General features: G+C 47.1%; 1 protein-coding gene across 1 annotated transcript; it reads left to right on the top strand.

The window, feature by feature from the left end:
* LOC311140729 (tubulin polymerization-promoting protein-like) lies at window positions 1-14,197 on the top strand. Its single transcript, XM_084175936.1, has 4 exons — window positions 1-113; window positions 3,732-4,076; window positions 12,468-12,621; window positions 13,006-14,197. Exons 1-4 carry the CDS (start codon window positions 55-57, stop codon window positions 13,381-13,383), a joined length of 936 nt encoding a protein of 311 aa, XP_084032062.1. The 5' UTR covers window positions 1-54; the 3' UTR covers window positions 13,384-14,197.
* The last annotated feature ends 625 nt before the right edge of the window (window positions 14,198-14,822 follow it).

Below are 14,822 nucleotides of genomic sequence, written 5' to 3'. Positions count from 1 at the left end.
AGAGAATCACCTACTCCAAGCAGTGTAGAGGGGGAAACCAACTACTGCAGCGCCATGGCTGACCCAAAGCTGGCTGACCCAAAGCTGGCTGACCCAAAGCTGGCTGAACTAAGGTAAAGCAGTCACGGATGTCTCTGAATATGCTGTTGTATCAACATCAATGCTCAACATTTCTTAAATTAGTCTGCCTCTCTCTAAACTGTTCTATGACCTCACGCGCAAAGTAAAACACAGCGGTTTGAAACAGTAGAAATACTGCCAGTGTGTGTGCACGTGAAAGCGTGTGTGTGTGCGTGCGTGTGCGTGTGTGTGTCTGCCGGCCTGCCTGACTGTGCGTCTGCCCTCCTGGCACTACCGTGGCTCTGCTCTTGAATTCCAGAGATCTAGTAATAACGTCACCTCTGTGCCAGAACACTTAGGACATCTGCCCATTCACAGTCAACCTGGGCCAGGCAACACACCACTGACAACTAGCTAAGCTAAAGCTCTGGCTCCAGCCTCCAACTAGCACACTAAGCTAACTTGCGGTGAGAGAGAGAACCAGAGCCAAAGCAACAAGCTGATCCTTGGGTTAGAGACAGTGCTTTTTCACAGGGGAACAAGAGGATCCAAGTCATCCACTACAGCTGTCTACACAGCTGCCCTAACATCATCCCCAGGCTAAGCCTGTGTCCAAAATGGGACCCTGTTCCCTACATAGTGCATTTACCAGGGTCTGATGAACAAGATTACAGCTGCTCCTACAGTCATCTCCTTAACCTACAGTCATCTCCTTAACCTACAGTCATCTCCTTAACCTACAGTCATCTCCTTAACCTACAGTCATCTCCTTAACCTTCAGTCATCTCCTTAACCTACAGTCAGGATCACAACATGATGCAGCAGAGATGAGAATTCCCCTTTTCTGCCCCAGAGCTGTTATTATGTCCCACTCCACCTGTACTAACACAGTGGTTTAAAACAGGAGACACAGAGCTGTTATTATGTCCCACTCCACCTGTACTAACACAGTGGTTTAAAACAGGAGACACAGAGCTGTTATTAGGTCCCACTCCACCTGTACTAACACAGTGGTTTAAAACAGGAGACACAGAGCTGTTATTATGTCCCACTCCACCTGTACTAACACAGTGGTTTAAAACAGGAGACACAGAGCTAATATTAGGTCCCACTCCACCTGTACTAACACAGTGGTTTAAAACAGGAGACACAGAGCTGTTATTAGGTCCCACTCCACCTGTACTAACACAGTGGTTTAAAACAGGAGACACAGAGCTGTTATTAGGTCCCACTCCACCTGTACTAACACAGTGGTTTAAAACAGGAGACACAGAGCTGTTATTATGTCCCACTCCACCTGTACTAACACAGTGGTTTAAAACAGGAGACACAGAGCTGTTATTAGGTCCCACTCTACCTGTACTAACACAGTGGTTTAAAACAGGAGACACAGAGCTGTTATTAGGTCCCACTCCACCTGTACTAACACAGTGGTTTAAAACAGGAGACACAGAGCTGTTATTAGGTCCCACTCCACCTGTACTAACACAGTGGTTTAAAACAGGAGACACAGAGCTGTTATTAGGTCCCACTCCACCTGTACTAACACAGTGGTTTAAAACAGGAGACACAGAGCTGTTATTAGGTCCCACTCCACCTGTACTAACACAGTGGTTTAAAACAGGAGACACAGAGCTGTTATTAGGTCCCACTCCACCTGTACTAACACAGTGGTTTAAAACAGGAGACACAGAGCTGTTATTAGGTCCCACTCCACCTGTACTAACACAGTGGTTTAAAACAGGAGACACAGAGCTGTTATTAGGTCCCACTCCACCTGTACTAACACAGTGGTTTAAAACAGGAGACACAGAGCTGTTATTAGGTCCCACTCCACCTGTACTAACACAGTGGTTTAAAACAGGAGACACAGCTGTTATTAGGTCCCACTCCACCTGTACTAACACAGTGGTTTAAAACAGGAGACACAGAGCTGTTATTATGTCCCACTCCACCTGTACTAACACAGTGGTTTAAAACAGGAGACACAGAGCTGTTATTAGGTCCCACTCCACCTGTACTAACACAGTGGTTTAAAACAGGAGACACAGAGCTGTTATTATGTCCCACTCCACCTGTACTAACACAGTGGTTTAAAACAGGAGACACAGAGCTGTTATTATGTCCCACTCCACCTGTACTAACACAGTGGTTTAAAACAGGAGACACAGAGCTGTTATTATGTCCCACTCCACCTGTACTAACACAGTGGTTTAAAACAGGAGACACAGAGCTGTTATTAGGTCCCACTCCACCTGTACTAACACAGTGGTTTAAAACAGGAGACACAGAGCTGTTATTATGTCCCACTCCACCTGTACTAACACAGTGGTTTAAAACAGGAGACACAGAGCTGTTATTAGGTCCCACTCCACCTGTACTAACACAGTGGTTTAAAACAGGAGACACAGAGCTGTTATTATGTCCCCCTCCACCTGTACTAACACAGTGGTTTAAAACAGGAGACACAGAGCTGTTATTAGGTCCCACTCCACCTGTACTAACACAGTGGTTTAAAACAGGAGACACAGAGCTGTTATTAGGTCCCACTCCACCTGTACTAACACAGTGGTTTAAAACAGGAGACACAGAGCTGTTATTAGGTCCCACTCCACCTGTACTAACACAGTGGTTTAAAACAGGAGACACAGAGCTGTTATTAGGTCCCACTCCACCTGTACTAACACAGTGGTTTAAAACAGGAGACACAGAGCTGTTATTATGTCCCACTCCACCTGTACTAACACAGTGGTTTAAAACAGGAGACACAGAGCTGTTATTATGTCCCACTCCACCTGTACTAACACAGTGGTTTAAAACAGGAGACACAGAGCTGTTATTAGGTCCCACTCCACCTGTACTAACACAGTGGTTTAAAACAGGAGACACAGAGCTGTTATTATGTCCCACTCACCTGTACTAACACAGTGGTTTAAAACAGGAGACACAGAGCTGTTATTATGTCCCACTCACCTGTACTAACACAGTGGTTTAAAACAGGAGACACAGAGCTGTTATTAGGTCCCACTCCACCTGTACTAACACAGTGGTTTAAAACAGGAGACACAGAGCTGTTATTAGGTCCCACTCCACCTGTACTAACACAGTGGTTTAAAACAGGAGACACAGAGCTGTTATTAGGTCCCACTCCACCTGTACTAACACAGTGGTTTAAAACAGGAGACACAGAGCTGTTATTAGGTCCCACTCCACCTGTACTAACACAGTGGTTTAAAACAGGAGACACAGAGCTGTTATTAGGTCCCACTCCACCTGTACTAACACAGTGGTTTAAAACAGGAGACACAGAGCTGTTATTAGGTCCCACTCCACCTGTACTAACACAGTGGTTTAAAACAGGAGACACAGAGCTGTTATTAGGTCCCACTCCACCTGTACTAACACAGTGGTTTAAAACAGGAGACACAGAGCTGTTATTAGGTCCCACTCCACCTGTACTAACACAGTGGTTTAAAACAGGAGACACAGAGCTGTTATTATGTCCCACTCCACCTGTACTAACACAGTGGTTTAAAACAGGAGACACAGAGCTGTTATTATGTCCCACATACTTAACTCATGTACAGTATGTCAATCTGTTTGACATAGACAGGAAGACCAACCATCCTGTCTCTTCAGCTAATAATGTATTTCTCTTTCCCCCTCCTCAGAGACAGTATGGCAGATTTTAAAGTGCAGACGGCCAAGCACCCCAACCCTCCAATCTCCTCCACTCCCCTGCGGCCGCCCAGCGAACAGCAGTCCAAGGACCGGGCCTCCAAGAGGCTTTCCTCCGAGTCCAACGGCACCAGCGAGGGTGGGGCAGGGTCGCGGACGCCCGTGGAGATAACCGCGCTGGAGGAGTCGTTCCGGCGGTTCGCCATCCACGGTGACACACGCGCAACAGGAAAGGACATGCATGGCAAGAACTGGTCCAAGCTGTGCAAGGACTGCGGTGTCATCGACGGAAAAACTGTCACTCTCACGGACGTGGATATCGTCTTCACTAAAGTCAAGTAAGGAAAGCTTTTCTAGTAGGTTCTGTCCCAAATGGCGTAGTAGAAATCTTGCAGGCCAAATGGCACTCCATTCCCTAAATAGTGCACTACTTTAGAGGAGGAGAGGAGAGGAGAGGAGAGGAGGAGAGAGGAGAGGAGAGGAGGAGAGAGGAGAGGAGAGGAGGGGAGGAGAGGGGAGGAGAGGGGAGGAGAGAGGAGCAGAGGAGAGAGGAGAGGAGGAGAGGAAGAGAAAGGAGAGGAGGGGAGGAGAGGGGAGGAGAGAGGAGCAGAGGAGAGAGGAGAGGAGGAGAGGAAGAGAAAGGAGAGGAGAGGAGAGGAGGAGAGAGGAGAGGGTAGAGGAGGGGAGAGGAGGAGAGAGGAGGAGAGGAGGAGAGGGGAGGAGAGAGGAGAGGAGAGAGGAGGAGGAGAGGGTAGAGGAGGAGAGAGGAGGAGAGAGGAGAGGAAAGGAGGAGAGGGTAGAGGAGATGAGGAGAGGGTAGAGGAGAGGAGGAGAGAGGAGGAGAGGGAGAGAGGAGGAGAGAGGAGAGGGTAGAGGAGGAGAGGGGAGAGGAGGAGAGAGGAGAGGGTAGAGGAGGAGAGGGGAGAGGATGAGAGGGTAGAGGAGGAGAGAGGAGGAGAGAGGAGAGGGTAGAGGAGGAGAGAGGAGGAGAGAGGAGGAGAGAGGAGGAGAGGGTAGAGGGCGTTATCATCCTTTCGGTTTGTTTCATCCTCCTTGTAATGGTGAACTGCATTTCGTTGAATCAACTGTTGTCTCAGTATAAAGGGATGGCTGGTAGAGATCCAGTAGTAGGATCCTCCTGTTATATAATAGTTATGTAAAGCAGACAGATACAGAGAGCTAGTAGCATGGATGGTTTGACCTGGGACTGTTTTCAAATGGGAAAAAGGGTGCCAGTATCTAGATCAAGCTCAATTACAATTTGCTGATAGATGGACTTGGAATTTGAACTACACATACTAACTACTGCTTCCCGCCAATATGACATGTCAGTGTTTATTGCTATAAAATTAGCAGCATTGGGACAGATATAGATATGACATTCATAGGTAGGTTCTGTATCCATAGGATACTATCCTACATTTCTATATTATTCTCATGGGACTTTCTTTCCTTTTATACAGCATATTCATAGAAAACAGTATTTCATATGGTATTCCATAATTTGGAATGGAATGCCATATGAAATACTGTTTTCTATGAATATGCTGTATAAAAGGAAAGAAAGTCTCACTCTATATAGGCTCCCAACAGTTGAATGGGAAAACCTAACAAGCAACATTAAACTTTCAGCAACACAGGGTCCTAAGAATATACTGACATTCTATCTGAAAGATCTATTCTAGAATCCAGATCCACATGCAGTAACATTCATAGAATAAGAATGAATAGAACAGGAACTCCCATTCAGGTCAGCGGTTTCAATCCGTTCTACTCATTCTGTTACTATGGTAATATTCCATCAGTTCTCCCCATTTCATCCTGTGGGGGGTTGTGGTGGGTTGTTGCCCTCAGTAACAGTCATGTTGTGGGGGGTTGTTACCCTCAGTAACAGTCATGTTGTGGGGGGGTTGTTGCCCTCAGTTACAGTCATGTTGTGGTGGGTTGTTACCCTCAGTTACAGTCATGTTGTGGTGGGTTGTTACCCTCAGTAACAGTCATGTTGTGGGGTGTTGTTGCCCTCAGTAACAGTCATGTTGTGGTGGGTTGTTGCCCTCAGTAACAGTCATGTTGTGGGGGGTTGTTACCCTCAGTAACAGTCATGTTGTGGGGGGGTTGTTGCCCTCAGTTACAGTCATGTTGTGGTGGGTTGTTACCCTCAGTAACAGTCATGTTGTGGGGTGTTGTTGCCCTCAGTAACAGTCATGTTGTGGTGGGTTGTTTCCCTCAGTAACAGTCATGTTGTGGGGTGTTGTTGCCCTCAGTAACAGTCATGTTGTGGTGGGTTGTTGCCCTCAGTAACAGTCATGTTGTGGGGGGTTGTTACCCTAAGTAACAGTCATGTTGTGGGGGGGTTGTTACCCTCAGTAACAGTCATGTTGTGGGGGATTGTTGCCCTCAGTAACAGTCATGTTGTGGAGGGTTGCTGCCCTAAATAACAGTCATGTTGTGGGGGGTTGTTACCCTCAGTTACAGTCATGTTGTGGGGGGTTGTTGCCCTCAGTAACAGTAATGTTGTGGTGGGTTGTTGCCCTCAGTAACAGTCATGTTGTGAGGGGTTGTTACCCTCAGTAACAGTCTTGTTGTGGGGGGTTGTTGCCCTCAGTAACAGTCATGTTGTGGGGGGTTGTTACCATCAGTAACAGTCATGTTGTGGGGGGTTGTTGCCCTCAGTAACAGTCATGTTGTGGGGTGTTGTTGCCCTCAGTAACAGTCATGTTGTGGGGGGTTTTTACCATCAGTAACAGTCATGTTGTGGGGGGTTGTTGCCCTCAGTAACAGTCATGTTGTGGGGGGTGTTGCCCTTAGTAACAGTCATGTTGTGGGGGGTTGTTGCCCTCAGTAACACAGTCATGTTGTGGGGGGTTGTTGCCCTCAGTAACAGTCATGTTGTGGGGGGTTGTTGCCCCTCAGTAACAGTCATGTTGTGGGGGGTTGATACCCTCAGTAACAGTCATGTTGTGGGGGGTTGTTGCCCTCAGTAACAGTAATGTTGTGGTGGGTTGTTGCCCTCAGTAACAGTCATGTTGTGGGGGGTTGTTACCCTCAGTAACAGTCATGTTGTGGGGGGTTGTTGCCCTCAGTAACAGTCATGTTGTAGTGGGTTGTTACCATCAGTAACAGTCATGTTGTGGGTGGTTGTTACCCTCAGTAACAGTCATGTTGTGGGGGGTTGTTGCCCTCAGTAACAGTCATGTTGTGGAGGGTTGCTGCCCTAAGTAACAGTCATGTTGTGGGGGGTTGTTACCCTCAGTTACAGTCATGTTGTGGGGGGTTGTTGCCCTCAGTAACAGTCATGTTGTGGTGGGTTGTTGCCCTCAGTAACAGTCATGTTGTGGGGTGTTGTTGCCCTCAGTAACAGTCATGTTGTGGGGGTTGTTACCCTCATTAACAGTCATGTTGTGGGGGGTTGTTGCCCTCAGTAACAGTCATGTTGTGGGGGGTTGTTACCCTCAGTAACAGTCATGTTGTGGTGGGTTGTTGCCCTCAGTAACAGTCATGTTGTGGTGGGTTGTTGCCCCTCAGTAACAGTCATGTTGTGGAGGGTTGTTGCCCTCACTAACAGTCATGATGTGGAGGGTTGTTGCCCTCACTAACAGTCATGTTGTGGGGGGTTATTGCCCTCAGTATCAGTCATATTGTGGGGGGTTGTTACCATCAGTAACAGTCATGTTGTGGGGGGTTATTGCCCTCAGTATCAGTCATGTTGTGGGGGGTTGTTACCATCAGTAACAGTCATGTTGTGGGGGGTTGTTGCCCTCAGTAAGTCATGTTGTGGGGTGTTGCCCTCAGTAACAGTCATGTTGTGGAGGGTTGTTGCCCTCAGTAACAGTCATGTTGTGGGGGGTTGTGGCCCTCAGTAACAGTCATGTTGTGGGGGGTTGTGGCACTCAGTAACAGTCATGTTGTGGGGGGTTGTTGCCCTCAGTAACAGTCATGTTGTGGAGGGTTGTTGCCCTCAGTAACAGTCATGTTGTGGAGGGTTGTTGCCCTCAGTAACAGTCATGTTGTGGAGGGTTGTTGCCCTCAGTAACAGTCATGTTGTGGGGTGTTGTTGCCCTCAGTAACAGTCATGTTGTGGGGGGTTGTTGCCCTCAGTAACAGTCATGTTGTGGGGGGTTGTTACCCTCAGTAACAGTCATGTTGTGGGGGGGTTGTGCCCTCAGTTACAGTCATGTTGTGGTGGGTTGTTACCCTCAGTAACAGTCATGTTGTGGGGTGTTGTTGCCCTCAGTAACAGTCATGTTGTGGTGGGTTGTTTCCCTCAGTAACAGTCATGTTGTGGTGGGTTGTTTCCCTCAGTAACAGTCATGTTGTGGGGTGTTGTTGCCCTCAGTAACAGTCATGTTGTGGTGGGTTGTTGCCCTCAGTAACAGTCATGTTGTGGGGGGTTGTTACCCTAAGTAACAGTCATGTTGTGGGGGGGTTGTTACCCTCAGTAACAGTCATGTTGTGGGGGGTTGTTGCCCTCAGTAACAGTCATGTTGTGGAGGGTTGCTGCCCTAAATAACAGTCATGTTGTGGGGGGTTGTTACCCTCAGTTACAGTCATGTTGTGGGGGGTTGTTGCCCTCAGTAACAGTAATGTTGTGGTGGGTTGTTGCCCTCAGTAACAGTCATGTTGTGAGGGGTTGTTACCCTCAGTAACAGTCTTGTTGTGGGGGGTTGTTGCCCTCAGTAACAGTCATGTTGTGGGGGGTTGTTACCATCAGTAACAGTCATGTTGTGGGGGGTTGTTGCCCTCAGTAACAGTCATGTTGTGGGGGGTTGTTGCCCTCAGTAACAGTCATGTTATGGGGGGTTGTTGCCCTCAGTAACAGTCATGTTGTGGGGGGTTGTTGCCCTCAGTAACAGTCATGTTGTGGGGGGTTGTTGCCCTCAGTAACAGTCATGTTATGGGGGGTTGTTGCCCTCAGTAACAGTCATGTTGTGGGGGGTTGTTACCCTCAGTAACAGTCATGTTGTGGGGGGTTGTTGCCCTCAGTAACAGTCATGTTGTGGGGGGTTGTTGCCCCTCAGTAACAGTCATGTTGTGGGGGGTTGTTGCCCCTCAGTAACAGTCATGTTATGGGGGGTTGTTACCCTCAGTAACAGTCATGTTGTGGTGGGTTGTTGCCCTCAGTAACAGTCATGTAGTGGAGGATTGCTGCCCTCAGTAACAGTCACGTTGTGAGGGGTTGTTGCCCTCAGTAACAGTCATGTTGTGGGGGGTTGTTGCCCTCAGTAACAGTCATGTTGTGGGGGGTTGTTGCCCTCAGTAACAGTCATGTTGTGGGGGGTTGTGCCCTCAGTAACAGTCATGTTGTGGGGGGTTGTTGCCCTCAGTAACACAGTCATGTTGTGGGGGGTTGTTGCCCTCAGTAACAGTCATGTTGTGGGGGGTTGTTGCCCCTCAGTAACAGTCATGTTGTGGGGGGTTGATACCCTCAGTAACAGTCATGTTGTGGGGGGTTGTTGCCCTCAGTAACAGTCATGTTGTGGTGGGTTGTTGCCCTCAGTAACAGTCATGTTGTGGGGGGTTGTTACCCTCAGTAACAGTCATGTTGTGGGGGGTTGTTGCCCTCAGTAACAGTCATGTTGTAGTGGGTTGTTACCATCAGTAACAGTCATGTTGTGGGTGGTTGTTACCCTCAGTAACAGTCATGTTGTGGGGGGTTGTTGCCCTCAGTAACAGTCATGTTGTGGAGGGTTGCTGCCCTAAGTAACAGTCATGTTGTGGGGGGTTGTTACCCTCAGTTACAGTCATGTTGTGGGGGGTTGTTGCCCTCAGTAACAGTCATGTTGTGGTGGGTTGTTGCCCTCAGTAACAGTCATGTTGTGGGGTGTTGTTGCCCTCAGTAACAGTCATGTTGTGGGGGTTGTTACCCTCAGTAACAGTCATGTTGTGGGGGGTTGTTGCCCCTTAGTAACAGTCATGTTGTGGGGGGTTGTTACCCTCAGTAACAGTCATGTTGTGGGGTGTTGTTGCCCTCAGTAACAGTCATGTTGTGGGGGGTTGTTACCCTCAGTAACAGTCATGTTGTGGGGGGTTGTTACCCTCAGTAACAGTCATGTTGTGGTGGGTTGTTGCCCTCAGTATCAGTCATGTTGTGGGGGGTTGTTACCATCAGTAACAGTCATGTTGTGGGGGGTTGTTGCCCTCAGTAAATCATGTTGTGGGGTGTTGCCCTCAGTAACAGTCATGTTGTGGAGGGTTGTTGCCCTCAGTAACAGTCATGTTGTGGGGGGTTGTTGCCCTCAGTAACAGTCATGTTGTGGGGGGTTGTGGCCCTCAGTAACAGTCATGTTGTGGGGGGTTATTGCCCTCAGTAACAGTCATGTTGTGGAGGGTTGTTGCCCTCAGTAACAGTCATGTTGTGGAGGGTTGTTGCCCTCAGTAACAGTCATGTTGTGGAGGGTTGTTGCCCTCAGTAACAGTCATGTTGTGGAGGGTTGTTGCCCTCAGTAACAGTCATGTTGTGGGGGGTTGTTGCCCTCAGTAACAGTCATGTTGTGGTGGGTTGTTACCCTCAGTAACAGTAATGTTGTGGGGGGTTGTGGCCCTCAGTAACAGTCCGGGGGCAGGATTGTTCACTCTGCTGTTTCCCCAGATGCCTGATGTAGTCATCATCCTCTACTGCCACAGGGTCGAGGTCATTGATAATAGTATGCAATGACCTCAATAAGAACCCAACACACACTGACTGAACAGTGTTTGTTGTGGGGTTCTGTGTTCGTATGTTCTTTGTTGGGTATTGAATGGTAAAGATGCTTTGAAAGGCATGGGGGGGTATATATATATATATATATATATATATATATATATATATAGAGAGAGAGAGAGAGAGAGAGAGAGAGAGAGAGAGAGAGAGAGAGAGAGAGAGAGAGAGAGAGAGAGAGAGAGAGAGAGAGAGAGAGAGAGAGAGAGAGAGAGAGAGAGAGAGAGAGAGAGAGAGAGAGAGAGAGAGAGAGAGAGAGAGAGAGAGAGAGAGAGAGAGAGAGAGAGAGAGAGAGAGAGAGAGAGAGAGAGAGAGAGAGAGAGAGAGATTTATGGGGGAGGGGATGTGTTTTAAGCTGTTTCTGACTTGAGGCATGAGCAGAGCTGAGCTGGGGAGGACGTGCCATCGTGCAGAGATGATGCAGATGGAGCCTTTCTTTTAATCAGAGAGTCAGAGCTCACATAAACAATTCAATGGCTTTATGGCCACTGTCTGATGACTATATGGCTCAGTAAATCCACATTTATTCAGGGTGGAGATTGTCTACTGTACCACTGGGTTTCTGTGCCATGATATAGACTATGTAATGAGGCTCTATTGTCATGCCATTTCATTCCAGTGATGATCCATTCCAATAAAACAGATCCAGGGCTGTATGTGTCAAGCTTCTCAGTGTAGGAGTGCTGATCTAGGATCAGGTCCCCCCTGTCCTTATTTATCGTGATCTAAAAGGCTAAACCGATCCTTAAATCAGCACTCCTACGCTTGGTACAAACTGTTATATATTTGTGATCCCGTCACACGCTCCTGAAAGGGTCATTTAATGGGTTTCCAGAAGACACAGAGCTGTCCTCCTCCTCTCCTCAGACGTGCCAGCTGGAAGTCCTATGTCCCATCTGACATTAGACAGCATGGAACAGGCATGGAGGAATGTAGCTCTGAACTGTTCAACACTGACGGATGGCCCAAACAAAAATCTGTCAAATTAATAATAAACCTCAAACAGGCCTGTTTACTGTAGCTTGTTGCTATGACAGCAGGTTACCGGGAGACTGTTTGGCTTTATAGGCTTTTGTTTAGCAGATTTATCACCACAGCAATGGTTGTTTGTGTTTGTGTTACTATGCACGACGACGTCTGAACGGAGAAGCAGAATGGTGTATAGTCCGATTAAACAGCCGTACGCATGGCCCCTCGGTGGGGTGGATGTGATTGGTTGAACTATAATAACACCTGACATCATGTTGATGACTACTAGGCTCTATCCCAAATGGACCCTGGTTCGAAAGTAGTGCACCATATAGGGAATAGGATGCCATTTGGGACGTAGCCCCTAGTAGAAAGCAGAACATGGAACACCAGAAAATCTAAAAACTCTTGTCGCCGAGAAGTTCACTTTCACACACAAACACATCATCTGTCTCTGTCCAGGTAGTGCCGAAGACGCTTCTCCCTGTGTTTATCTGTAGAAAACACCATTACACGGCATGGCCATCAGATAGCTGACACGTTGATGCTATCACACGGCTTTGTATACAGTGTGGTCTATTCTCCTTTGAAGCTCTCAAACTGTGATGAGGGGCATTTAAATGACAAGCCAAATCATGTCTCGAATGGCACCCTATACCCTTTATAGTGCACTACTTTTGATCTGGGTACTATATAGGGAAAAGGGTGTCATTTGGGACATACACCCATAGGGCGGCAGGTAGCTTAGTGGTTAAGAGCGTTGTGCCAGTAACCGAAAGGTCGCTGGTTCTAATCCCCAAGCCGACTAGGTGAAAAATCTGTCGACGTGCCCTTGAGCAAGGCACTTAACCCTAATTGCTCATGTAAGTCGCTCTGGATAAGAGCGTCTGCTAAATGACAAAAAAAATAAAAATAAAAATATATATATTTATGATGTGACACGGAGACAGAGGTCAATGTCAACAGCAGCAGAATTCTCTCACTGAGTTCAACAGACTCTTCACTCTGTGACATCTGTAGTTTGGCATTTCTAAGTGGCTGGTTGGTTGTTTTTACATTTCAGGAAGAAATCCTGTCGCACCATCACGTTTGACGAATTCAAGGCAGCGGTGGGAGAGCTGGCCAGAAAGAGATTCAAGGAGAAAACGGGAGAGGAGGCGGAGGGGGAGGTCTTCAGGATGATTGAGGGGAAAAAACCTGTCATTAAAGGAGTCACGGTAAGGTCCCAAAGCAGCAGGAAATGACACCCAATAGTACTGACGTTAGATAGGAATTAATACACGTATATAGATATGCTACGGACCAATGTGAGTTTGTCCGAGCCAGAACGGTCCATAGGGCCCATTCTGTAGCTTGAGGCAGCTTGAGGCACCAGTAGCAGGACATCCCCTGGATAGGATGCTAGTGACCACTGTGATGTGTATATAGAAACAACTGCTGGGTATCACTCAGGGATGCATCCCAAATTGCACTCTAATCCCTTCATAGTGCACTACTTTTGACCAGGGCCCACAGGATGCCATTTGGGACGCATTCTCAGAACAAACTCAAATCATCATCATGCATGACCTTTTTTAATGTGACTTTCTTTCTGTCCACAGAGAGCGGTGGCTTCTCCGACCGTGTCTCGTCTGACGGACACCACCAAGTTCACTGGGTCACACAGGGAGCGCTTTGACGGGAGTGGCCGTGGGAAGGGGAAGGCAGGTCGCGTGGACATGGTGGACACATCCGGGTACGTCGCAGGATACAAACACCATGGGTCATATGAGAAGAAAGTCACCAAGCCCGCCGGGCCCCCTGGAGCCGGGCCCCCTGGAGCCGGAAACCCTGGAGGGCCCCCTGGAGCCGGAAACCCTGGAGGGCCCCCTGGAGCCAGGCCCCCTGGAGGAGAGCCCCCTGGAGGAGGGCCCCCTGGAGCCGGGCCCCCTGGAGCCGGGCCCCCTGGAGGAGGCCCCCCTGGAGCCAAACAAGTGTGAGGACAGTAGGAAAGAAACAAACAAACAGAAACCTAAGACCAACTACTAGGATAATACTTTTCTAAAGAAAGAACTCCATGAAAGCACAACAAAAATATAGGATTTCATATTTTCCCAGCCATCTTGTGTTTTCATTTTGCGCGTGGGATGTTTTGAGTTCCTCTCTTTCTGTGATGTGTGAGAACTGGAAAACTGTTTACATCTATTTTTTACATAGCTATCAGCATCTGGTACATTCCAAACAGATAGCAAGTTACTGCCAAACGTTAAAATGAACCCACCAACCAACAAGGGAAACCAACTGCTTTGCTCTGTATTTTTGAAACCTATTTACTATGATAGGGCCTTAACATATTTATTATAAGCACTATGAATAACACGATGCCAAGAAAAACTAAGAGAAGAGGGAAGAAAGGGTTCGCCAAATAGTTTAACAAGATTGCACTTTGCTATGGAAAGGCTATAGCTTCTTCTGCTATATTTAGTTGAAGAAATGCATCCTTCATTTCATACTTTTTTATAGTTAGATTTAATGTTTATTGGTGTAAATTGGTGAAGTAGATATACTGGTAGTTTGTTAGATTGATCATACCATCTTCAATATCAACAATCTGCCTTTCCTCTGGTCAATGAAGTCTGCTGTATGAGTCTTCATTTACTGTCTGGCTGTCTGTCTGTTCTCCTTTATAGTTCATCATAGTTTACACATATTGATGACTACATAGTTTGCCGTTCAATTGTTCTTAAAATAACAAAACCTTCAACAGGATATGTAGAAGTTATGTGTCTTCTTGTCTTTAGATACATACAGTACCAGTCAAAAGTTTGGACACACCTACTCATTCAAAGGTTTTTCTTTATTTTTACTATTTTTTACATTGTAGAATAATAGTGAAGACATCAAAACTATGAAATAACACGTATGGAATCATGTAGCTCTGGATAAGAGCGTCTGCTAAATGACTAAAATTTAAATGTAAATGTAGTAACCAAAAAAGTGTTAAACAAATCAAAATATATTTTATATTTGAGATTCTTCAAATAGCCACCCTTTGCCTTGATAACACTTTTGCACACTCTTGGCATTCTCTTAACCAGCTTCACCTGGAATGCTTTTCCAACAGTCTTGAAGGAGTTCCCACATATTCTGAGCACTTGTTGGCTGCTTTTCCTTCACTCTGCAGTCCGACTCATCCCAAACCATCTCAATTGGGTTGACGTCGGGGGATTGTGGAGGCCAGGTCATCTGATGCAGCACTCCATCACTCTCCTTCTTGGTAAAATAGCCCTTACACAGCTTGGAAGTGTGTTGGGTCATTGTCCTGTTGAAAAACAAATGATAGTCCCACTAAGCCCAAACCAGATGGGATTGGCATATCGCTGCAGAATGCTGTGGTAGCTATGCTGGTTAAGTGTGCCTTGAATTCTAAATAAATCAC

The sequence above is a fragment of the Coregonus lavaretus genome, assembly GCF_964263955.1.
Source record: "Coregonus lavaretus genome assembly, chromosome: 13".
NCBI lineage: Eukaryota > Metazoa > Chordata > Actinopteri > Salmoniformes > Salmonidae > Coregonus > Coregonus lavaretus.
The sequence above is the reverse complement of the archived record's forward strand: the minus strand, read 5'-3'. Positions and strand labels throughout refer to the sequence as shown.